Consider the following 26,352-nt stretch of genomic DNA (forward strand, 5'->3'; position numbering starts at 1 on the left):
GTGAGGGATCGTCAGTACAGCAGTCAAATCGGCAGTTCAGCAGTATAAGACTTCAACCAGCAGTACAGTATTCAAATCGGCATTCAAACAGCTGCTGTGCACATCAGATTGGCCAACCGAAGGTTTTTGGGCAACTAAGATGGCCGCCACGCTGAATCAATGACGCTCCCAATCAAAGATGGCCGCCACGCTGAATCGATGACGCTCCCAATCAAAGATGGCCACCACGTTCTCCACGCTGAATCAATGACGCTCCCAATCAAAGATGGCCGCCACGTTGGATTACGCAAGTGACGTTGTCAACATCACGCAGGTGCGCAATCAATTTGATGATGTCAAGGATTCCAGAGCAGAAGCGGGCTTCAGAGGCTTTTCAAGCGGCAGTTGTAAAATCGCGTGACCAAGTAAGCAACTCAAAAGATGCAAGGTGTGCCGAAAGCAAACGATGATAGATATCCACAAAATCCCTCGGTATTCAGCATTGGGCACCCAGCGCTTAGCAATCAAAAGACGAAAAACGCTCAAGAAATGTCAAAAGTTAAAGCGCAAAGGTTGCAGAAATAGTCCAATGAAAATTCTTGCCGCACAGCTGTCAGCTACCAGTTTAAATAAAATTCAATCTATCTATCTTCAGGCTTAAGATAGAGAGAGCAGTGAAAAGGGTAAAATCTACATACCACAAAGTTACTGCTGCCTTGAAAAACAGGAAACAAAAATTGGAGGAGTAAAATTGTATACCACTGTCAAATCCAGTAGTGGTATCATCCAGGGGTGGAGGTCAAATTCAATCTCTGCCCCTGCCAGAGTATAGGGTTCCCTCGTCGCCAATGTAAAGAAGATAACTTCAATCCAGGATAAGTAGTTGAAGTAAGTCTTTATTAGATAGAAGTAAACAGACCTCCAGCTCCTTCCACAGCTTCCTCTGCACTGTCTGCTAATCATATCACAACATTCCAACCTCCTAACAACATGCCCACAATTCTAAGAAGTAGAGATCCCAACAGTTTGCCTTTTCTTCCTATCCGTTCACTTGGACTTACACAATGAGATGCAATGGCATGAGAAGCAATATATATATATATATATATATATATATATTTTAAATGATACGTTTGTAAAATCGAAAGCATTAGAAAACCAACAATGTCCCAGATCGGCTTTCCAAAAGACCCTCAGCACGTCAGTGAGATTGATTATGCTGCGTAAAAAAAGTAGCCCTGTAACAGGCATCTAAGTTTGAAAAACAACAAATGATGCCTTGTGGTCTGTTATGCCTCAGTGACGTGGCACTTTCAATTAATGCAGTTTGCCAAATTTGTGAGACACCCAAGAGTTGTTGGGCTAACTATGGTTGCGGTGACAGAGTCGCTGACCCCCATTTACGAGCTATTTGGTTTCCCAGCCTTTAACTTAAAATTACCTCCATATTGTAACGTGTGATGTCAATTAGCCACCAGTCTGTGGCCTAAAATTAGTGCGCTGCCTGTTAGGCCACTGAGAAATACAGTGCAGTTTGGAGGTGCAAGATATGGACATTGTCTTCCCAGTCCTTCCTTGTCGTCAACTAAATTATTTATTTTTAAAGACTGGAAGATCAGTCCTCGTTTAAATTCAAACTACCAAAAATTCAATTCAGTCTGTTATTTTTTTAGAGACTGAATGGATAATAAGCATGTGTTAATATGAGAATTGTAATCTAAAATGCTTTTTTTTACACATAATAGCACCTATTTTATGTGTGAATATTTAGATAAAAATCCTGCCTATTAAGTAAATATAAGTGCACAGATGTTAGAATTTGCTGATTTGTGGAAATTATTGCAAGTGTAGGAAATGAACATTGTTTACTGGATTATTCTTGCTGTTTTCTGATAATGAATTGTATTATTTTGTATTTTAATAACTTTGAAGGCTGTTTAGCTCTCCAATAATTATGTTCGATTTGAAATGAAAACACTACTTGATGTCCAGATATCTTCTTTCTTCCAGCTGCGTTTACCATGATTGGCACGTCTACACACCTGTCCGACATCTGCTCTCAATTTGCCATCCCTTCCTTCTGCCACTTTGTGTTCCCACTCTGCGACGAGCGGACCCGCACTCCGAAACCGCGCGAGCTGTGCCGGGACGAGTGTGAAGTACTGGAGAATGACCTCTGCCGGCAGGAGTACAACATCGCCAGGTCCAACCCTCTCATCCTGATGCAGCTGCAGTTACCTAACTGTGAGGAACTGCCACTGCCCGAAAGCCCAGATGCTGCCAACTGCATGAGGATTGGCATTCCTGTGGAGAGGCTCACCAGATGTAGGTTTCCTCTGAGCTGTCTGTTCTTCTCAGTTTGCTTATTACTGTTAAATGCAGTTATCCAGATTTTCGCAGTAGCGGCCTGTTCCCTGCCAAAGTGGGGGGGAGTGGGCTGGGTCAGAGGAGGGAGGTGGGGGGAGGACTGTGGGAAGGGTTTGGGTAAAACACATTAAAAAGAAAGTTTTTACCTTACCGCTGCCGCCACCGCTGTCTCCAGCGTATCGGATCTTCCTGCTTCTGGCTCTGGGTCTGGGCACAGGCTCCCAGCCTGCCCTGTGGCCAATGCTGAAGCTTCTCTTGCATCAAAGCTGCTTGGATTGGCCTGAGCATCAAAAACGTGTGCTCCCAGGCAGACTGGGAGCCTGTGCCTGCTCTCTCTAGCCCCAGCAACGCAGCTGGGACTGGAGAGAGCTTCACTGAGCATGAGGGGTTTGGCCGGCCTGAGTCGGCCGGCCAAACATCTCATATGCAGTGAAGGGAGTGCCCACCACTCGCCGATCAGCAGTGTCATCCCCTGAACCCACTTCAAGACTCATCAGAGTCCTGGGGGTGTGTCCAGGGGATTACAATAACACGGTTTTAAAATCAGTTTTTTAATCGTTTTATGTCCTGGTGGTGGCAGGCGTGGCGGTGCTCCTCTACCCTAATGGAGCGGCTGCCACTTCTGCTTCTCATCACTAGAGGCCCTGAAGAGAGGAGACTGCAGCACTGAAGTATTGTGCATCTTGCAATACTTCAGACAGACTTTTCACTTGCAAATGGTAACAATCAGAGTTCAACCAGGGTTGGACCACAGTGCATATATTTAATAGAAACAATGACACCTCTTACAAATGATGTATTCAGATCTGTTATGTTCTATATTGATTATATAATGATCATTTACAAGAGAAGAACCATTTAGGCGTTTAATTGACAAATGACGAGAAAGCCAATAGAACTGTGCACAATTATTTCCAAAACTGTTGCGTTTTTACAATCAAGAGAAAACTAGATCATCAATGCTTGAATGTTGCCTCTAGGCACATTCAACACCCTTGTTTCTAGCATAGACATGGCTCTGTTGCCAGTACTAACATGGCGGGTGTGGGACTTGGAGCAATGAGAAGAAGAGCTAAAACGACGTAGACAGGCAATGCTGGCATCGATAGCGAGGAAATGGCCGACCTATCCCACAATAAAACCAATCATCGCTATACTAAGATAGAATTTGAAGAGGGCTCCAGTTCAGAGGTCCCAGAACTATGGTGTCTGGCCTGAAGTACCAGTGCCAGTCAATAATACAGCCGGCATGACAGTTTTAATAATTTATAAGCCGCGTACTTAAAAACAAAAGAGTGGCCACAATTTAGCCTTAACAGCATGGCAGCATTGGATACAGAGATTTGAAACAGACAAGAGGAATTCGCAACATTCTTTTGAGAATGTCTGAGGAAAAAAATCAATTTACTCTTCATTGTCCTGGGAACACAGTATATGTTTAAAAAGTGTGTCCACACAGAAGGTACCTGCTTGTGGCCATTGTTAAGCAGGAAGTGTACTGCTTGATCCAGTCTCTCTTGAGTGGTCCTGCTGAAGTCGAGAGGTGAAAGTCTTTGTATGTGTCAAAAGTTTTACCCAGAGGGATTCCTCCTGATCACATCACAGTTTCTTTAGAGAAGGGCCCCCGATCGTGTCCAAGTGTCTGGCCTTCGCAGTATCAATATTTGACCACTAGCCGTCCTCTATAAAAGTAGCCTGCAGGTGTGGGAGTCTCACCGTAAGTAGGAATGCCCATAACAGACTTATTCTGTGAGATTGTGGCCCTATTTGTATTCCTCATCAAGTAGCTGCAGTTCTAACATTTGAGGAGTTAGGAAGAGAAAGACGGTTTAGTCTCTTATTAAATTGTGAAGATCATGAGCTCTCATTTGGTAACATAATCAAAGCTTGTGCAATGGTTTAGCGAAATTTCTGCTCAAATTTGTATCACGTTAGCATGATAACTACTGGAGTACATGCAGCAGTAGTGTATCGTAAAACTTTTCATAAGGCAGCATATGTACATAGCATTTTGTGTAATGCTAATTTGGAAAAGGCAATCTATATTTCAAATACTGTAATGTTAAGATACCTGCTTTCCATTCACTTTAAGCTTCTAGGCCCCATAAGTATACATTTACAATGCTTAAAGAAACTGAACAGTTGTTTAGGGGAGGCACGTATGTCCTAAGGCAGGATTCGAGGCCAACTATACACACCCTGTATGACTCCACCATGTTTCCACATATCTTTAATAAAGCAATTCTAACCTCTTCGGATATAGCCCTCGTTGCGGTGTAGTATAACAGGGAGCATGAAGTGGTATATAAATGAAATCACATTTTAATACAATACATATTAACTTCTATTGTTCCGTGATTCCATTGTGGTGGGAGTGGATAGATATGCTATCTACTTTTGAGTGGACATTAGATTCCCTCACAGATGCCTTATCATGTGTTAACCACTGCTCAGTGAATGTGTCTTGGCCAATCAAACCCCTAGACTGACATTACAGCTTTTGAACAAAGGGAAAAATTCCATACACGGGGGCGGCTCCTCTGTTCGGGCGGAGGAGCGCCGCCCCCCGCCAGCAGATTTACACCTGGGAAAAATATAATTATAATAAAACATGTTTATTATAATTTTATTTTTCTTACTGGAGTTGTCTTGGGTGTGGGGCCATCCATCATAACGACTGACGAGGGGCATGAAGGACGAGTGGTGGGCACTGCTGTTAGTGCGCATGTTGGTTTGGCCGTCCTTCTTAAGATGGCGAAACTAACATGTGCACTAAGATGTCTCCAACCTGAGCTGCATTGCTGGGTTGGGGACAGCAGGCACTGGCTGTCAGTCTCTCAGGGAGCACAAATCCAAGGCACTCAGGCCAATCCCAGCACTTTTCTAATGACTGCTAGCAGCATGAGAGCAGCTTCTGGATTGGCCGTATAGTCTGGGAGTCTCAGCCTGTGCTGCAGTGGAGCCAGCAGAGTGGCAGGTACGTTTTTTTGGCATTGTTATTGTCTACCACCCCATGTCCTCCCCCCAGGGTGCTCCCCACACTATCCTACCACTTTTTCCTGACACCGGCTGCTACTGTCCATACACACAACATACCCATCAATATATGGCTTAGGTATGTTCTCTGTAGCGTGTACCAGTTTGAAACAGATTTTGCAGTAAAAGGAACTGGCAGTATGTTCTTAGAAGTGTGAGACATTCATTTATGTTCTCCTTTCTTTTCCCAATTCTTTTCCTAAATGATACAGATCAGCAGTGTTACAATGACTCAGGAACCGAATACAGAGGTACGGTCAGCGTTACCAGGTCAGGCCACCTGTGCCAGCCGTGGAATAGCCAGTTTCCTCACAGCCACCATCTGACAAGCATGGTCTATCCGGAGATCGGTGGAGGGCATGCGTACTGCCGCAATCCCGGCAACCAACACGAAGGCCCCTGGTGCTTCACTCAAAATAAAAACGTGCGCATGGAACTGTGTGATGTGCCTCCTTGCCGTAAGTATGGATTTAGTCTACTTATAAACTTTTAAGAATTTTTTGCAGTGGTGGATAAATATTTTTAGGTCAGGCTCCACACGCATATTCTTTCTTGGTTGAAATAAAAAGAGCAAAAAGAGACAATATGAATTTTGACTTAAGAAGCAGTCAAACAAGGAAAGGGTGGACCTTGAAGACCTTGGAGCCTGTGTTTTTTTGCCTACGTATAGCAGGAACATTCTCTAATTAAAGCATGTACATTAGACTGTGCTGTCTATATATCGTGCATTCATTTAGAGAAATGTTTATTGAATTTAGACACTTCAAATGCAAAAAACAGGCACTAGGCTCTGCACTGCAGCAGTGCAGCTCCTTATGATGCGGCTGCAACATGGGCTAGTAAGAGGACATTTCTAGGATACCAGTTAGGAAACCGAGGAGAGTTCGTAAATGAGTTCAGATTCTATGCAATCTAGAAGAAAGAGTTCTTGCTAGGTTCAGTCCGAAAAATACCATTACAATAGACCATGGCATACACATATACACATAAATGAAGATTCTCTGCAGATGGAGCAATGTAAATGTACATGTATTTATATAGCGCAAATCACCGACCCGGTATCTAAGCGCTTGCTTTGGGAACCCGTCCTGGTATTCCCCTGTGAGATAACCCCGACAGGGTATCCACAAGGTGAAAGCCAGGCATCCCGCCGCAGGGGGCCATAGTGGAGATTAAGCAAGCTATTGCCCAGAGTCGCAGAGTGTGAACCCATGAATCAAGTGGGCACCAGAGCAAGAATTGTCGAGTCCGTGGACAATTTAGGACTCAAGACCCCGCCGAGCTGGGAATTGAACCCTGGTCCCAGGCTGACCTCTGCTTCCAGGTCTGCCTCCTCTAACCAGTGAGCCACACTCCAATGATTAGGAAATGCACTCACTGTCTCTCTCACTCTTTCTTTCTCTGTCTCTTACTTTCAGACAGAAGACCTGCATAAGTTTACTGTATCACATATGTCATAGAAATAAAAATGTAAGATAACTGTAATGGGTTGAAAAGAAAAAAACTATAATTGACCAAATAATGCAAAAATAATTTTAAATAAAAAATAATTGTGATTGTTGCTCATCTATAAAAGATAAAGGCGAAGCATCCATATCTTGTTTCAAAAAGGAGACATTAACAGTGGGAGGATACATAGTAGCTAGCCAACCTTTTGTTTTCCTACACCAGTCCTCAAAGTTAACCACACTTTCAACATTTTGCTGAAAATTCCATATATTCATTTTAGACTATCCTTGCCCAGCATATCCTTGCAAGGTATCGGTTTTACATCTCCGAAATCATAGAAATGCAGAAACGACATCACATAAAGTAACATCATGCAACATTTAAAATCATTTACCGAACAAAAAACATCATCAACACTCTACCCGATATGCATTTACAGTAAGTGGTTAAAAGGTCTGCAGTGAGTGGATAAATAGCAAATAACATCAACATTCCACAGAATTAGATACAAGGACTGTACAAAAAACAATTAGAATACAAAAAAGTAGAAACAACAATAAAATAAGGGTTTGACTTAAACGAGACATTCAAACAAACACCTGTGCTTTTTAGCCCTTTGACCCCAAATCTTTCTGCATAACGTTATCTGGAGTCAGGGTGTTAATTACAATGGCAGCTGCTGCCAATCTAAAGTGGTGGTGGGGGCATCGGGGGTGGGGTGAAGGGGTTAGGGGAATAATTATTCATTAAAAAAATACTTACTTGCCCCTGCTGGCCGCCTCTGTGCTCCTCTCCTCCTGGCAACCCATGGACCACACAGCACAGGCTTCCCTCCCAATCCAGATGCTTCTCTCATGCTAAACCTAGCATGAGAGAAGCTCTATGATTGGCCTGAGCGGGCTCATCTGACACTTGCTCAGAATCCGGGAGCCTGTGCCTTTTCTCCACTCAGCTATGCACCACCGCTGGGTTGGAGAATATAAGTACGCATGTCGGTTTGGCCATTCTAAGATGGATTGCCAAACCGACATGCACACTTAGTGCTCACCAGGCCTCCTCCGTGTCATGGCCCCGCCCTGCCCTTGACTCCATCGGCTCAGTCAGTGATAAATGAAATGATAATAACATTGTTTTAGCCTTTTACTTTTCATCTGCTGGTTCTGAGCAGTGGGGCAATGCTCCTCCGCCATTACGGAGGAACCGCGCCTTGTAAATTAAATTAAATATGATACCAGGTCAGTTAGGATACTTATTTATTTCTTTAGAGTGCTTTACAGGACAAGCAAAAGCAGACAGATAACTATAGCCTGATATAATATACACAACGTGACATATATCATAGAGAACAGTATTTGCATGCACAGATGGGTAGACGAGAAATAACAAGACATAGTCTAACAAGATTCCCAGGTTGAACAGTCAGAGGTGTTGAGGAATGTCGCGTGAATTAAGGAGTGACATAGGAGTGAGAAGAATGCAAAACACAGGAGCAGCAGGGGGTCAAGAAGAGAGGGGGGTAAGTCCTCAGTGGGTGGTAAATTTGTTACATAATAAAAAATGTACTTCTTTCTTGAAGAGGGATGTGGAAGGGTTGCATCTGATCTTGGGACGGATAGCATTCCCGATTCTGGGAGCAATTCTGGGGAAAGATTGGTTGTATGTATTCTTTTTATTGCATTTTTGTGGCCTGAGTAGTGGGGAGCTTGTACTTCTGGAAGATCTGTTTCCACCAAAGAGGGTCAGTTTCCTAGCTCGATATGGAGGGTTATTGTCGAGCAACGCTTTATGATAAATGTGCTGCTAAAAACAGGCATCTTGACCTTACTTTTAACTAAATGTTTTGTGGGTAGGTATTCACACATCCCCCGTTAGCCGTCTTATTGGGTTCAATTGGACATTTCCAATACTTTTAATTCTTTGCTTGGACAGAGTGGAATCTACTCAATAATCCATGCTGCACCCTGGCTTATTAAATTTTCCTGGGCCTTTACAAACATATTTCCTCCAATTGTACTAATTATACTAAAACATGCACTATCTCTTTACATCTTTTGAAAATGCAGCATGGAGAGGCTCTCTCATAGACTGTATTCCACCTACTCTACCTTCTTTAAAGTTTGGATCTATTCTTACACCTGTAGGAAAAGAGTAGCAACAAAATGTGTTAGTTTGAGCACTTTAATTTAAAAGCCATATACCCTCTCAATAGTGTATTACTTTATTTTTTCAGAAGGTCCACGCGACAACTCTAAAATGGAGATCCTCTACATCCTGGTTACTAGCATTTCAATTCCTTTGGTCATTACTTGCCTCTTCTTCCTGGTGTGCATGTGCCGGAACAAACAGAAGGCATCTGCTGCCACACCACAACGTCGTCAGCTCATGGCGTCACCAAGTCAGGACATGGAAATGCCGCTGATGAACCAACACAAGCAGCCGGTATGCTTCCATTCTTCTCTGAAGTATTCTCTGGTGGGATGCATTGTTGTGATAAATAGATAATTTACTCACCTGTAGTGTTAGAGTCTAGTTTCATTTGTTTTGACTGTTTATTTTGACATCAACATTGCTCAGTTTCCTTTCTTGTGATCCTCTCTGGCTTCATTTGAAGACCAACACGTTGTATGTTCTTACCTGAAAATAATAGTGTTCCCCATTTCAACCATCTGATGTTACTGTCACTTTCCTTAACCCCTTGCGTGCTTCTTTCAGCCATCGGCCATCACGCACACTACCTTCGTAGTGCTGCTCACGTCCGTTGGCCGACGCTGCCCTGCCCACTCATTAAACCCGCCGCAATGGGTTAAAGGAGACCCTAAGGTTTACTAACAGTACTGTGCAATGCGATAAACTTTAAGAATTCATTCACAGATTCCTGGGTTGCACTTTACTGCATCACCTAATTGTAGACGTATCATTGACATATTACCATATATTCTTCACTTTTTCTTGGAATCACTGTCATTAAAAAAATAAGCATTCTCCAGTGATAAATTGCATACCAAAAGCCCTTGTGGTTCTGGATAGGTGAGCTGTGTGTTGTGTATTTTGTAATGGGAACTAATGTAACAAACCTTTGGAGGAATTTTGATACGTAGTAAATGTAATGCCCTACACATTTGGTTAACCGTTGCCATTTATTTTGTATTTCAGGCTAAGCTGAAGGAACTCAATCTCTCAGCAGTACGGTTTATGGAAGAGCTTGGAGAAGACCGTTTTGGCAAAGTGTATAAAGGACATCTCTTTGGCACAGCCCCCGGGGAACAGACTCAAGCCATTGCCATCAAAACGTTGAAAGACAAGGCGGAACTGGCCATGAGGGAAGAGTTCAAGCATGAAGCTATGATGAGGTCCCGGCTGCAGCATCCAAATATCGTGTGCTTGTTGGGAGTGGTTACGAAGGAGCAGCCTATGAGTATGATCTTTAGCTACTCTTCCCACAGTGACCTCCATGAGTTTCTGGTCATGAGGTCCCCCCACTCAGATGTTGGCAGCACAGACGATGACAAGACTGTAAGGTCTACCCTGGAACCTGCAGATTTTCTGCACATTGTGACACAGATTGCAGCAGGGATGGAGTTCCTCTCGAGCCACCATGTTGTCCACAAGGATTTAGCTACCAGAAATGTTTTGGTGTTTGACAAACTCAATGTGAAAATTTCTGACCTGGGCCTATTTAGGGAGGTGTATGCTGCTGACTACTACAAACTGGTAGGGAATTCTCTTCTTCCCATAAGGTGGATGTCACCAGAAGCAATAATGTACGGACAGAGTTCCACTGATTCAGATATCTGGTCTTATGGTGTTGTGATTTGGGAGATCTACAGTTACGGCCTGCAGCCCTACTGTGGGTATTCCAACCAGGATGTAATTGAGATGGTCAGGAACCGCCAGGTTCTTTCCTGCCCAGATGACTGCCCTGCATGGATATACACATTAATGTTGGAGTGCTGGAATGAATTCCCTGCCAGGAGGCCGCGATTCAAAGATATACACACAAGACTGAGAACATGGGAAAGTATCTCAAACTACAATAGTTCAGCACAAACGTCTGGGGCAAGCAATACCACTCAGACAAGTTCTCTCAGTACGAGCCCAGTCAGCAATGTCAGCAATGCTAGGTATGTGGGACCCAAGCCAAAAGCACAGCCTTACCCACAGCCACAGTTTATTCAGATGAAAGGACAAATCCGACCAATGGTGCAAGCACCTCAGCTCTACATTCCAGTCAATGGTTATCAGCCCATGGCTGCCTATGGCGCCTACCTGCAAAATTTCTACCCCATGCAAATCCCTATGCAAATGGCTCCTCAGCAAATGCAGCAGCAAATGATCCAGAAACCAGGGTCCCACCATAGTGGGAGCGGCTCCACCAGCACTGGTTATGTAACAACTGCTCCCTCAAGCACGTCGGTGGCCGACAGGGCTGCTCAACTTGCGGATGGAGCAGAGGGGGCACACGCTGCTACTGAGTTGATACCCCAGAATCTAATGAAAGAAGAAGAGGACTCTGTGCCAGAAACAGAATTGCTAGGCGACAATGACACGCCACCATTGGATGAAGTAGATATTCAATTAGAAGCTTAAATTGGAACGTTATCGCAAGAGACTTAAGGGAAACAGTGTTTGTGTTTGCTTGCAGTTTGAGAAGTAATCCCATGTGGGATTTAAGCTCGATAGAATAATCTTGAAATGTTTGAGCCACTTTGACCTACCAGCAATGGATAAAGACAGCCGCAGCTTGGCACCATTTTTATTGGTGGCTCTCGTTGCTTGGATTTTGGGCCAGGATTGTTTTTTTTTTTTTTAAAAGGGACACTATATGTAAGGTAGGCTGCTTTGACATAATGACTGTTGCTATGCAGCATATTGCTGCATAGCTTTGCACATAATGTGTATTGTCTGTGATTGTATTGCGCGCTCCAAGTTCTTGCTATTTGTGCGGAGAAAAAAAGGATATGCAACTCTCCAGCATTCTGTTGAATGTTTCTCTGTGTCTTGCAAAGGACGGACAGCAGGGTCCACTGCTCCTGTCATATTCTTATGGAAGAACACTTTTCCAGAATGTCACCCACACCAGAGTGGGGCCGGTCTTACAACTGCAGTGCCTGTTAAACGGGACCGGAAACTCGAGGGAGGTGGGTCATTCCCTTGTTCCATCGCAGAAGACTTCCTGACAGGAAAACTCTTGTATATGTTTACGTTCACTTTTATTATTATTTGTTGAGAAACGGAACCAAATCTTTTACTTCTGTTTAACTTTACCAAGTACAATTAATATATTAGCATAAGAAGCCAAAATGAAGAGAATTGTACTTCGTGCACTAATTTACCAAACTTCTAAATGGGAAAAAAAGAAGAACCTATCATTTTACTCCAGAGCCGGTGTTTTGGTGGGGGTTCTGTTAAGAAACTCTACATGTAACATCTGTTGGTCCTCTGTATTTTTGTTATCAAAATGTTTTTTTTTCAAAGCATGAGGAAGCAGTTCTGTACACTATACCGTTTTGGTGCTTCTTCGGGCAAACTGTGTACAGACTCTTAAATGTAATTTATATGTGGTATTACATTTTATATACCTTTTTAAACTGAAGTATTTTGACCTTTTTGAAAGAATGAGTTTATAATTTAACTGTTTACATTTTCCTCTTTGGATGCAGTTATCATGTCTCGGTCTAATGGTGTGTTCTGTAATATATATAAACTGGTCCATTTCATTTCATGACAGTTTCTTTAAAACACCTCCATGTACACACAAATAACACACACTGTTGTATTATAGCCTGGGGCACAGTGTTGTCATATTTTGTAAATTGAGTATCCAATAAAGAGATACATAAACATTGGTTAAGTAATTTTTCTTTGAGATTCCCTTTTCACTTCTCTTCATGTGCATTACAAAATGGGGGCATTGACGATTTACGACGATTTCCTCAATTTCCTGAGTAAAGGTTGAAAGTTTCCAGTTCTCTGTAGTGTTGCAGCGATGAAGCGTCTTCTTACAATGTACATCAGCAATTATGAGATGAACATTCTAACCTTGTTACACAGTATGCAACTTTTTGACAATAGATTTTTGTGATTGAGAAGTTAATCTTTGCTGATGTTCTTAAGGAATGAGTGGCATACAATAGTGCTTAATAAAATAGTATGCATGCTTAGTTGTCTTTTAATGCTTGCATATTTCATATTGAAACGTTTCAGGCACTCTTATATTTTTTATTTTATGGGCTAAAACAAAGCGCCAAAACGTGGCTATCAAACAACTATGTAAGACACAATGTTTTTCCGTGAACTGATAGGCAAAACTGGTCTTGATGTAAGAAAAACGTAAGATTCAGCAGTAAAACCTGGCCGCATTTTGATGTGCGTTCCCCACTGCTAAAAAGAAAAAGCATTGGCAAAACCAATAGCTTTAAGGTGAGTTTCTGCCCATCTATATCTTTGGCTATTATTCCTCGCTCACTCCTCTCTTCACTCAGTTTCTCTCCCTGCACTATCATTCATCTATTCACGAGGCAGCGTGGTCACTGTAGGGGTCCACAAATAAAAAATGTATATTTGAACATAATTATGATAAAGAATAAAGGGTTACCTTTGTCTAGGAAATTGAAAATAGAAACCTATAGCTACTGTACTCACTAACAGAAATGAGCTTCCTACATCAGAACTTCATATTTTTCCATTACTACTTTCTCCCTAATCCCCATCTAGAGACTCTTCCCCCCTCCATCTCCCCTATACTCATCCCAAACTTCCTCCTGCTGTTATGATCTCCAAAAAACATTTACTAGACCATTCCCTCTTCTAACCCTTTCAATCTAACTAACAGACTCGCATGTCCACCGTTCAAATTAATTTCATATTTCCATATACTAATTCACCACTAATCCTTTTTGGGTTCCGGAGTAGCTTGCTACTTGCGGAAAAGCGTTTTGACGCCTCAGCAGTGGTAGTAAGAGCTAAATAAATGCAAATACAATACAATACAACAGAATATTTTTGATTTATCAACATGCTACGCTCTGAGAAGAGAATGATGGTCAGAACTGTTACAAGTATAATATTAAATATTCGAGCACACATCTAGAACAAGAAATAGTTTCTTCAGCTGAACATACAGAGCTAACTAGGCTGCCCTCCTTTTCCAAGTCACAGAAATTCACTCTTTCATTTGGAAAGTCATTACGTTTACCCCTTGTTTGGCTATTTTCACATGTTACAAAACTGTCATAATTGGTTATTTGATTAATCAATTTTTCGTAATTTGCTTGCAATTCTGAAGTCCAGAGCACATGATTTTCTTTTTTCAGCTTGATTTCGCTTCTCTGACCTATAGGGTGACAGAAAGATCACTGAAGATATATTAGACTGGATTGTCCTTTGTTCTGCTGTCACTGTTCATTCACCCATATCAGACTGCAGAATGTAAGTGGCTCATGAAGTCTTCCATCTGAGCAGCATCACAGTGTTCTTGTTATCTCCTTGCTTAGTGTGCACTTTATGAGTTTTGTTTAGTCGTTATGCCTAAGTAGTTCCCTTTGCATAGGTCTCCATTGGTGCTCAAAGCCTGTCCACCAGCACAGTGCTCAGTCCTGTTTTTCCCTGGCAGCGTTAGCGTTCCCAACTGGTCTGCAGCACAGTGTAATGATGAGGTGACTTCTCAGTAACGCAGTGTCAAATGGAAACCTTACTTCAGGTATTACGGGCCACATGTATGAAATTATTTTCCATTCGCAAACAGTGCGAATTACTAAATTCAGCCACTTGTGAACGCAAAATAGCTTTTCAAGATGTATGAAAGGTTTTGGCAGTGCATTTTGGGTCATCCCAATTTTTTAGGATTACCTAAAATTGCAACTACAACTTGAGAATCGCAATTTGTGATTCTCTACTCACATGTACCAAGAAAACTGTGCATTTATGAAATGCTATTACCATCGACTCCAAGTTGATGGTAACCATGTGCAATATGTGGAGATGCACAAAAAAATAACTTTTCAAAGTGCCATTAGGCACACTCATGCACATAGGACTTGTGTGTGCTGTACATGTGCATGTTTTTAGTGGGGCGGGGGGGGGTGCTTCACGGGGGTCTTAGGCTCCTGGGCACTCTTGCTTTTGCATTACCTAATTTGTAATTACCAATTAGATAATTGCAAATTAGGTAATGCAAAACCATTCACACCAATGGCCCATAGGAACGAACGGAGTGGTATTACCTGATAGCGATTACCTAATTGCGACTAGGAATCACTATTAGATAATCGCTATTTTCTTACATACTAATTTGAATTCCTTAAATAGCAATTACCTAAAATTCGCTATCTAGGGAACGCAAAATGGATTTTTGATACATGTGGCCCTACATCTCCTAATACTCCTACCGTAGGATGTGCAGTCCCTTATCTGAGACCTGGACCAGGCATGTAGTATGACATTTTCTACTTTTAGACATACATCTTGGAAACCTCAGTTCTTTCAAGTTGCTCCAGACTGTTCCTCACATTATAGTACAAGTAGATACGTTTTTCCTGCCGCAGTACGTTTTTACATGCCTATTGGTTGGGTGCTTCAAATAGAAACTTGTGCGAGTAAAGTTTTTTCATTTGACTTTACTGTGTGCATTGCTTTTGTGGAACTGTATCATATTTGTTATGATTGAAGGCTTCTATAGATTTACTGTCTGCAATAAAGCAGTATTTCAGTAAATGTCATTGTAAAACAGCTTAAATTGGGATTGGCCTTGGTGCCGATGCTGCTTATAATAGTTATTTATTAATACTTCAGTCAGCTAAGTCACGCTACCTTAAAACAACCTGTTTCATTTGAGTGAGTTCTATGAGCTAGTGCGAAGAAAATGCACAGCTCATTGATGTCAATATTGGTTGCAGGTTTCAAGCACTGAGGCATTAGAAGATTTAACTGTTATGCTATAAACTAATTACTGGGGAAGATACTAACGCTGCAATAAAAGAAACAATTAGTTTTCAATTGTTGAAGTTGCAGATTTCAACAATCTTTTCGAACAAATCAAACTGTACAGCAATGATAGAATCAAATCTTACATCAATGAGATGGCGCACACGAGACTCAGATTTCTGACAGTTCCAAAATCAATAAATTGCTAGGAAGGGAGAATCGCGTCTTTCTAAACATAAACACGATAGAGATAGTTTCTATATCTCTGTAAATGGTGGTTGAACATTACTCTTTTTACAGAAACTTAAAGCTCTAGAATTACATTATTATGTGTCGCTTGAGGCCAGTGGACATTTGAACTAAAAAATAAGGTAAAACAAAAATCCGTTCAACACGGATGTATGTCGTTACTACGCATGCTTTTACAACGCATGCCTTTACCACGCAGGTTTTACAACGCAAGTTGTTACAACGACTTGTGTTGGGGGGTGCTGGATAGTGAATAGTTTAATTTACTATTCCAACTCCAGTTCCCGTGGATAGTAGGGAAGGTTTTGGATAGTAAATTAAACTATTCCCTATCCTACAGCGCCCCCCAGCGCAAGTCGTTGTAACGACTTGCGTTGTAAAAGTTGCGTGGTTAAGGTACTGCGTGGTAAAAGTTGCGTTGTAAACACTGTTCCCCGTTCAACACAACAAATGTGTGGGCATGTGAACCTATCCTAATTCCAGCTCTTGGGGTGCACCAACATCAAGGACCAGGAGTGTTGTAGTCTCGAAATGGACTTTGGTTCTTCCCAACTGGTGCTCCCCGACTGGAGCCGTCACTGTTGAGATTAATCTGAGTAGCCGGTGATAATCATTTTTGTAAGAATGACAGAGAAGGGCTGTTGTTTCAAGGCTTTATATAATTAGTTATTAGCAAATTACATAGAGCATGCCATATGTAAATTTAGTGGCAAATCTTAGAGATCATAAGTACAGAGAACTGCACACAATTCTGAGTACAATCCAGCATAGATTTGCCTTGTAAGGGTCAGGAATAAGGTCTCCTGTACACAGAAATCTACACATCCTTTTGATAGTACTTCTAACAAAGAGGTTCAAACATTCTACATGAGTACATGGGTCTCAGGGTATGCACCATTAGGAGACCAGCAAGAAGAAACATATTACTACAAAATACATTTGAAGTTTCTCTCATGATAGTAAGACATTGGTTTGCCCCATTCTCACAGTTTATTCGAGCATTCTAATCGATGCTTTGTTTAACAGTAGCCTGAGATAGTTGAAATGTCCTTGGCTCGGATCAGTGAGGGAAAGTCTCTGGGAACCCTCTCTGGTTACTGGTGTGATTCACACAATTCTATATTTAGAACAAGAAGACAGAAATAGTCATCACGTGATACAATGAAGACATTGATGCAAGATGGAGGACAGTCTAAACACAACCTAGGTTAGCGTAAGTTCAATTCATGATGTGTTTATTATGCAGAAAGAAAAACAACTCCCACAAGGGTCTGCTGAAAGATGCCTTTCCATAGTTTTTTGAAAGTCAAGCGTTGCTCACACAGTAACAGGAGCTTTAAGTAGCATAGAATATAAGCATCTGTGTGCCAGAACAATGGTGTTCTTTATTTATTTGAATGCTATATAGTTTACATTTGTTTCTTAAGGGCCCTGTCTGAGTTTTTCAATGTTAAGTGACCTGGAACCTGTTCACTAAAGTGATAAGACTGTATTGCTTTATCTGCGACAATAGGAAACAACTTGTTTAAAGTTTCTGTGGAATTCTTTAAGTGTGTGGCACCAAAACATCTCTTTTAAATGTTAATGAGACCTGTACTAAAGGAAGAAACATTGAAAAAGTGCTACGCCCACACTGAATTTAGAAGATGTATCTTCGAGATCCAAAAGGTAGACGTGTTTCAACTTTTGTTTTTCAAACAGATTCTCTAGAGTGAATATTTAAAAGAAGAAAAAACACGTAGGTAGTGACAGACTGAATCTGGAGAAAGGATGGGAAGATTTTCTCCAGCATTCACATGCCTTCGAAAAATATGGAAGAGAAATCAGCGGCGCCAGGAGTTTCTCCCCAATGACTGCCAGTGAGCTTGGGATGTCAAAATGTAACCATGTGGGTCTATTTAACAACTACTGATCAAACCCATTATTTTAATGAACAGCAGGCAAGCGGCTCGGTAGCAGTGTGTGTGAAGTTGCCAGGTTCTCACAAAAAGTAGCAGCTTTCTAAGAAAATGAGCATGCATTAAAACAAAGAAGCCCGTCCAGCACAGTATGAACTTAGACTGCCACAAGCGAATGGCCCGGTAGCAGTCTGCAGAGAGCTGCCGGGCCCTAGCAGAGATAAGTAAACATAAAAAAGTCATCATAAAATGAATGTAAATAAACAAAAAATAGAAAGCACAGATTGGTCCAGTTGTGCTTGCACTGTAGTGGACTACTATTTAGGCAGATGTGCACATTAACCGCAAACAAAATGTGAACACTCACTGTGAGGAGAGCTAATTTCTGAAGTGAACCTACCCAGTGACTCATGCTGTATGCTGCGGTGGGCTTAAGCAAATGTGAATGACAGCCTAACTGACAAATGGATAAATACGTCTGACCGAAACCCCTCTTATATGAATATAATATAATATAATATGTATAAAAATAATAATCTGGGTAGACCGTTGAAGCTGTTTCAAAGACCAGACCAAAAAAGAAAATTTTCTGGAAACGATTCTGGGTAAATGAGTTATGGTCCCATTGCAGCAGTTCCAGCTGTTTTCTTATCTTAATTGACAAGAGCAACATGGGATAGTCACATTCCTGGTCTTTTTTCATGACTGCTACATGCCATTGTAGTGTAGTTCCTATATTCCCAATAGGCTCTGCACATTGGAATAATATATCCTGTAGTTTAGACGTAGGACTGAGGTCGAATAGGTCTCTACCGAATTAACTAGACTTAATTGTGAGTGCCAGCTAGCTCAGAGGTCACTAGACACGTTCTCGAATTCACATGAAGGGATTAGTTTCTGACAACCGCATAAACATGACAACTTTGTTTCCCAAGAATAAGAAATCAATCGGAAACAATAGATAGCTATTTTACTCAGTCAATCGTGCAGGCTTCGTTTCACCAGAGGTGCTGAGGAAATAGAGAACGGGCGTTTACAATAAAAGGTATTTATTGAACAGTCTTCTTTCTCAAGCATAAGAAATGTACTGCTACAATCGTAATACTGGTTATAATGTACAAGGCATAAAGTACAAGGCATATAATACGAAGAGTATTATAAAATAGTACTGTAAGAGCATGATATGATTTCTAAGCCATAAAGATGCCTAAAACATATAAAATACATACATTGATAAAATAATGACTAAAAGTACTCAACTGGTGCTTCTAAAATACGCCTACCCCGGTGTACCTAACCTAAGTCTAGTACAAGGGAAGAAGTAAGTCAGGTGTAGTTTAAGTTTAGTATTTTTTCTGCCAAGAATCTATCTGAGAATTCTCTAAGGGTCTAATCAGCTCCGTACCTTGGTTTTAGAATGAAGGAGGTCTTGTATCTCTTTCTCAGGACTCGATTTCCCAGCAACCCGCAAGGGTAGCCTGGAAACACTGGAGCTGGATTTCTCAGCAGGAGAAAAGACAGCGTCTCCCAGTGCGTCAGCTGGAGGGTTAGCTTCCTTCGGCACCTGCTGCAGCAGGGCGCGTCGGGCAAGTAGATAGTCGAACTGCTCCAAACCACTGTGTGTTTGTCTGGGCATATGTAGGCATATTTATACCTTGAAGGTGCCGAGTTTGACGTATGATTGTACATAATAACCTCATCAAAGACTCAGTTCTCTGAAAACTCCATGATTGCCGAGATAAATTAGTATTCAGGCAAGGGGAAGTCCCTAGCTGCTGAAGGTGGGTTTTTCTAAGAAATCGTTGTGGATTCTTGGAACTTAGTGGAAGTAGCCATGCCGCATTTGGGCTGCATAAGCTCAGTCTAAATATGGGTATTATTTCTATGCATATGTAAGAATCGGGTGATTTATACCAATATATGGGCATGTATGGGCATGAATCGGGAAAATTACACTAGGGTCCTAGATTCGTACATAACACCCACTCCATGATATTAAGTTGAATAAAACTAAAGGTATAAGCACTGAACATATCTAAGGCAAGTGTTTACAATCCCACCCAAAATACACATTGCTTTTGAAAAGGCTTGTTCACATGAAATGAGTATAGACTGTATCGAAAATAGAAACAAGTCTCAACAGATATGAAGCATATTATGAGAGCATACATTCTAATATTTACGAAAATACGAAATTACATTCATGAAATGACTCATAAGTTACAGAAAAAAAATCGAGACCATCCAATAGCATAATATTTAAACTGTTTCTTTTTTAGGACAAGGCCAAATATTGTCATTAGGAAGTTTTCCAAAAGAAATCTTGCTCTCTAAGAATAGTTCTACTTTAAGCAGATTACCCTGTGCCAAAAGTTCTATTTTGGAAAAAGTTCAAATTGTTACATCGTTTGTTTTGAAAAAATGAAGGCCGAATTTCAGAGTTCAGGGAAGGCTGTGGGCATGAGTCAAAAGTTTTTCTTGGTGTCGGGAGAAAACATCAGATAGTCTAGGCTGGCAAAGAAACCGTTTACCATAGTAGGTGAAAGTGGAGCCACTTCAGTTAGCAGATCAAATGTGCAGAGATGAGGATCATCACTATCAGCGTTTGATGCATTAGCAATGTCCGTAGTAGGTGGTACCTGTGTGCATGTAGTGTCACGCCTCTCACCCTCAGTTAGACTTGCCGGTGAGACCTCAATGAATGCCGTCATCAGAATTGGCAGCCGTTGGGGGCAACACGATGCATGAGTCGTTACCGGACCTAGCAAAGCGTCAACATCCAATGGCAGGACTGATGGAAGTGTAAGACAAATGTCCAACACGCATTCCTCTCCCTCAAGCAGGCATCGTAGAACAGATAAGATGCAATCTTGCCAGACTGGTCTGAACGAAAGGAACCAGGTGGTGTGCAGATCTCTTAAACGAGCCAAGCCAAGAACCTGTGTAATGCGTTCACGATACTTCATGGCAAGGATGGCTTGTTCAATGGTAGTCTGGGTATCGCTGGCAACTGGACTTGCCATATCGGAGCAGAAGGAATAAAAATAGAATTCCTGCTACGAGTCCCAAGATGAGAGGCAGGCCGCCGAACACAGAGTGCACGAAATTTGGAAAAATGCAGAGGACTGCTTCAAATGGTGTTAACGAAAAAATCATCTTAAATACATGTGCGATGCCACTGGTATCAGACATATTTAAGATTTGACCTAACATTTCTGCGAAATGTACTGGGCAGTTTGTTGATAATAATGCATGTATCTCTGCAGAAGTCCTTGCAACTTGCAGATAATACGTTTCTCTAGACGAGGTCAGTGGCACAGTTTTTTGCAAAAGAATGACTTTTATTCTGCTTAAAGTATGTATGTATGTATGTATGTATGTATGTATGTATGTATGTATGTATGTATGTAAATTTGTATGGAAGAGATATTCAGTAAAGGCCATAACGCCGTCTCCCTGTCTGTCTTGCTCTTTAGATACCATACTTGCATACAACAAGTGACCCTAGATGACACACTAACTAGATACGCCTTTCCTGGCAACATGCCACAACAGCTGTCGTCATTGAGCATAACGTAGCTGCCATTGGATAGCTGCCTCAAAATTTGTTCTATCACTGTGGAGGGTTTACTGTGCAGGTTGCAAAAGAGGCTATTTGCAGAACCCTCGCAGGCTCCCTGTAAATTAATACCTTGGCAGAAAAGTGTACCACTTAGTGTGTTCTTACAATTTTTACCACTAAGTAATACCTCTTTTCCCCCATTCCAACATTTGTGTGTGTAAGGTAAAGTCCAGGTCGATTTAATGTATTCTTTACCCAACCTTTCATACAGGCCCGCTGGTATATGCTGTAGACAATACTGAAATTGGAAAATCGTCACTGGTATCTTGGTGGTGCCATGTATTATCCATTCAATGACAGGCTTCTCAGAAACTGTCAATGGTAATCTTTCCAGTTTTTCAATGCTCAGCACCGTATAGTCTGCTCCTCTTTGTGCCAAAGAGATTTGTTTATCTGTAAGGTTAAATAAAGCAAACATTGACGTTGTGTTGATTAGACGTCATGGCACGTGGCCTGAACGAAGATTTTGTAATGTCCAGCCTAGCTGCATGATAGAACGTAATTGAGACTGGCCATGTTGTAACATTAGCAAGTCCTGCTCTATTATGTTACTTGCAGAGGATACAATGCTGTCCAAAGAATATATTCTGGAGGACAGAGTCATTAACCCATTGTCCACTACAGAGAGAGTTTTCTCTAAATTAATACGATCAATTTCTTGTATTCTTTCTGCAGTTTCCATTTGCGTTATTTTCCAAGCTTCATTGTAAGCAATGTATATACCGGTGTATATGAAACGTTTATGACGTGGTTTTCGATGCCCCATTAAGAAATCTCGCAAATCATTGCCTTCTTTAAATAAAGATAGGTGTTGTTTGATTACTGGAAGTGTAGATTTCTGTAGCCACTCAAGGCATAGCTTTCCGCTGTAAGTAGTTACTATCCCTGGGTGTTGTCTCTGGGAATATCTTGGATCTGGCCTATTCACTGTGAACCCACATGCGTTTTGTTCTGGAATCTATCTTGACGGTTATTCGTGTCTGTGGGCCAGATTTACCATTTTTTCCAATCAGGATTAGTTCTGTTTTGTTTAAAAATATAGGGTACGTCTACCTCCTCTTCTGTAGTATCATTACTGTCAGATGTGGATTTAGGTATAGACAGTTTATTTAAATCTTTTATCTTAGCCATGCCAAGACAAGAAGTTTGTTGAACAGTGTCATTTAAAAACATTATTTGTTCTGGTATAATGCAGGCTCTGAACAGGGCTTCTAAAACCTTGCACCTGCCAGTCTTTTGTGCCCCAGACAGTTTTTGTCTCAATGTTGTCTTTCCAAAAGTCAAAACCTAATGTCGACAGCTGAGCATAAAAGTTTGCAGAATAAATTTGTTTTGTATTGGTCAACATTATTTTCATTCCTGTCTTATTCATATTGTTATAATAAAACGTTTCTGGATTTGTAACATTAAACCCTGAGAAGTACGGAAACTTTTTATAAAATGTTTTTGAGCTACCCTTTTGTGGCATTGGACAATGTTCCCATTGGTTATAAGTAAAAACATTCCTAGGGCTTGCAGATTTATGCAAATAATGGTGACCATAATGATTAAAACAATAAATTTGTTCATAATCTGATGAACCTTCTAAGTAATCATGTTCTGTGAATTTAGCTGGCATTTCTAAGCCTGTCATCATGTTGTTAACAGTTTCAAAGTCCCAATCATCATTAAATGTGCTGGGTGATACAAAGTCACTTAAAGAAACCTTGAACTGGTGTGGAATCTTCAGCAATTCCACCGGGCCATAGATGTCATAATCAGTTCTGTCCCATGCTATACCACCAGGTATAGGAACAGCTGTGATGTTCACTGATGATATGTCTCTTCGTTCAAGATGAGATGATTTGTGAGGCTTCAGGAGCAAGTTTATTTTTCTGCATGCTGTGTCCATTGTACTGTATTTTCCATCTATCTTTTTTCCCAAGCTAAAAACAATAATGAGCCAGAGCAGGAGGAAAAGTACGCCTAACACAATCCAAAATTCAATCCATGGTGAAACCAGATATGTTTTTTCAAGTTGATAAAAGAGTTCTGTTATTTTTTCTTTTAAGGTTTTATCTGCTGGCGTGTTTTCAGGTTCACTGGGATCCTCAGAAAATGTATCAAAGTTGATGTAAAAGACAGAGGCAGTTCTGTCAATTGTTGGAATTGCATCAGGATTGTTATTAATCTTTGGAGTTGCTTCTTCCTTTGTCATATTTGTATAGTGTGAGGCTACATCATTGTAGACAGGAGTTTCTTGACAAAATGTTATTTGGGTTTCAAGAGGCATAAGTTCCATGGCTTTGGTCTTCTGCTACTTCTTGTGATTCCACTGGGCCTACTACTTATTATCGGCCACATGATGTGGTTTGACCAGGTCGATGGACACAACTCTGTTCTCCCTTTTACCAGCCAGGGGCGGTAGTAATACTGATCTTGTTCCGTGTATTGCCAAAACAGGTACTTCCTTTCTGAAAGAAGGCCCAAATTCCTTCTTTACCGCAATCTTTTCCCTGACTAGATCCCCAATCTTTGGAATTCAGACAGGTCTTGCTGGAACATTTGTTTTTTTTTCAGTGGTTGTTGGCTTCTGTATCGTGTTACTCAGACTTCTTGTTTCATTTAAGTCCTTTAAAACAGCCAAACGATCTTTGACGTCAAAGGGTTTTTGTTCCACCACTGAAGTCTGACAATCGAGGTCTTCGATTATCATTCTAGTACCAAACAGTGATTCCACCCAGAGAATTCCTTGGCAGATTGTTAAGACTATGTTGGACACTTATTAGATGTTTGACCCACCCATCACCCGAACCTAATACCTTAGCTGTTATGGATTGCTTTATGTCACGGTTTTTTCTTTCCACTACTGCATTATCCTTAGGAAGGAATGGACTAGAATACTGCAATGCAACGCCCAAGCTAGCCATGGCCTCTTTGTAAGCTCGAGAGCTAAACGCAGGACCCTGGTCAGAATGGAGCGTGCCGATTGCGTATGTGCTGATAAAGACTCGCAAATCCTTTATAACAGTTCTGGCGTCAGCCGAGCGCTGGGGCCACATCCAAATAAATCTTGTCCTAGTAGTTGTGGGACCGCATCTGTCCATGGTGACGTCTGCGTGCAGAAAGTCTAATGCTGTCTAACAGTGGTGTCTGAACTGGGCTGGCTACATAGTCAGGTATCTGGTGATCTTCAAAGCTATGATATCTGTAACAGGTATCACAGTTTATTCCAAATTCGTAAACTTGGACGCTCATTCCTGGAAACCAGTACATCTCTTCTAATTCTATTAGAGATTTTAAGATCCCTTGACGTGTCAGACCCTCTCCCATATGTGCTTCTTGAACCAAAGCCGCTCTCCGGTTCCTGTTTGGGATTACTCTGTCACCCACTCCAGGGATTTGAGCAAAAGGAACGGAGTTTGCCTCAATTATGTATGTATACGTGAGTGGATAGTTTAGAGGTAATGCTGCATAGCTGCCTTCCATTGAGGCTTTTACCGCTAGAAACGTTTCACCGTCTATTACTCTTTTCGAGTGAGCGATTGTAGCTATGGAAGCTGTTTGCACAGCTGCCTTCGTGGCCTCGTCAGCCAATGAATTCCCTGCAATGTGAACGCCATCACGCTGATGACTCAGTGTGTGAATCACGTGAGTCTTTTGTAGTTCTTTCTGTAAAATAACTATTTGTTTTGCAGCGTGAATCTTTCTGGATTCACTATGCTGTGCATATTCCGCGGTCTTGTGGTTGGGTCCGGATTCGTAGTCTTTTCTTTGTTTTTTTTTGTTTTTTTGTAGCCCTTGTGGGCGTCGGTGTCACACCTCCTCGGGTGCATTTCCGGTGACGTCGGCATGCTTCCTGCGGAAGCTCCCACTCTTGGGCGCCATCTTCAGATTCTTTTTTCCGCGGTCGGGTCTGGATCGTTCCCGTTGGGCTCCAGACATTTTTGGAGAAAGTACTGAAAAGAGTGGAAGTTGGAGGAGATATTGGAAGAAGAAGACTAAGGAAGACTTCACAGAACATCGACGAAGAGGGAAGAAGGTGAAAACCTCGAGAACTTCGACGATCGTCGACGTCCACGCGGTCAGGGAGGCCTGAACGCACGAGGATGGACAACACACCGTTCAAGTTCTGCCCGAACTGCAGACACAAGTACGCACGGAAAGACCAGCACCCGGTTTGCAACCTTTGCCTACCGGTAGAACACAGAAGCAAGGACTGCAACGCCTGCGCTGTCTTCGCCCAGAAGACCCTTCATGTGAGGAAGAGACAGAGGGTAGCACACGCCGCCCTCGGCGGAAAATCCCCGACGCCATCGCTGTACGAGCTGGGGATTTCCTCGGAGGAGGAGGACAACGCTGCCGCCGAAGACGACAGCTACACGGTCGTAGAGACCGATTACAAGAAGACACCTGATAAGGTAAGAGACTCGATGTCCCACAAGAGCACGAGAGACTCTGATTCTCGAAAGTACGAGGCCAAGAGCCCGAAGGCGCCGACGCAGTGACATCTGCCGTCCGCGACCACAAGCAGGCCCAGCGGATCCTCGGAGAAGGAGTCCCTGGCGCCGAAAGCTGTTGACCAGCAGAAAGCGGCGAAAGATCGTCGCAGAAAGGGACCGATCGACGTCGAGAGAGAAAGACCCTAAAGCCTCGGCACCGTCCAAGGACCCGAAAGCCAGTTCGACGTCCAAGCCGTCGACGCCGAAGATCTCGCTGCCGAACCAGGCGACGAAGAGAGGGGCCGAACGTTCCGAAGCCGAACACGCGGCCGAGGTGGAGAGGAAAAGGCGTCGGCTAGAGGCCGAGATGGCAAGCCTCTTGCAGCGGAGAAAGGAGGTCGCCGCCGAG

General features: G+C 42.1%; 1 protein-coding gene across 1 annotated transcript in view; it reads left to right on the plus strand.

Moving 5' to 3' along the window:
- ROR2 (ROR family WNT receptor 2) overlaps positions 1–12,676 on the plus strand; it is a 319,672-nt gene extending 306,996 nt beyond the window's left edge. The window contains exons 6-9 of the mRNA XM_086961128.1: positions 1,990–2,304; positions 5,595–5,840; positions 9,062–9,270; positions 9,985–12,676. Coding sequence (XP_086817254.1) covers positions 1,990–2,304; positions 5,595–5,840; positions 9,062–9,270; positions 9,985–11,418 — 2,204 coding nt within the window. The 3' untranslated portion in view covers positions 11,419–12,676. The remainder of the gene's footprint in view (positions 1–1,989; positions 2,305–5,594; positions 5,841–9,061; positions 9,271–9,984) is intronic.
- The last annotated feature ends 13,676 nt before the right edge of the window (positions 12,677–26,352 follow it).

Source organism: Lissotriton vulgaris, chromosome 3_1 (assembly GCF_964263255.1).
Source record: "Lissotriton vulgaris chromosome 3_1, aLisVul1.2, whole genome shotgun sequence".
In the NCBI taxonomy this organism is placed as follows: Eukaryota; Metazoa; Chordata; class Amphibia; order Caudata; family Salamandridae; genus Lissotriton; species Lissotriton vulgaris.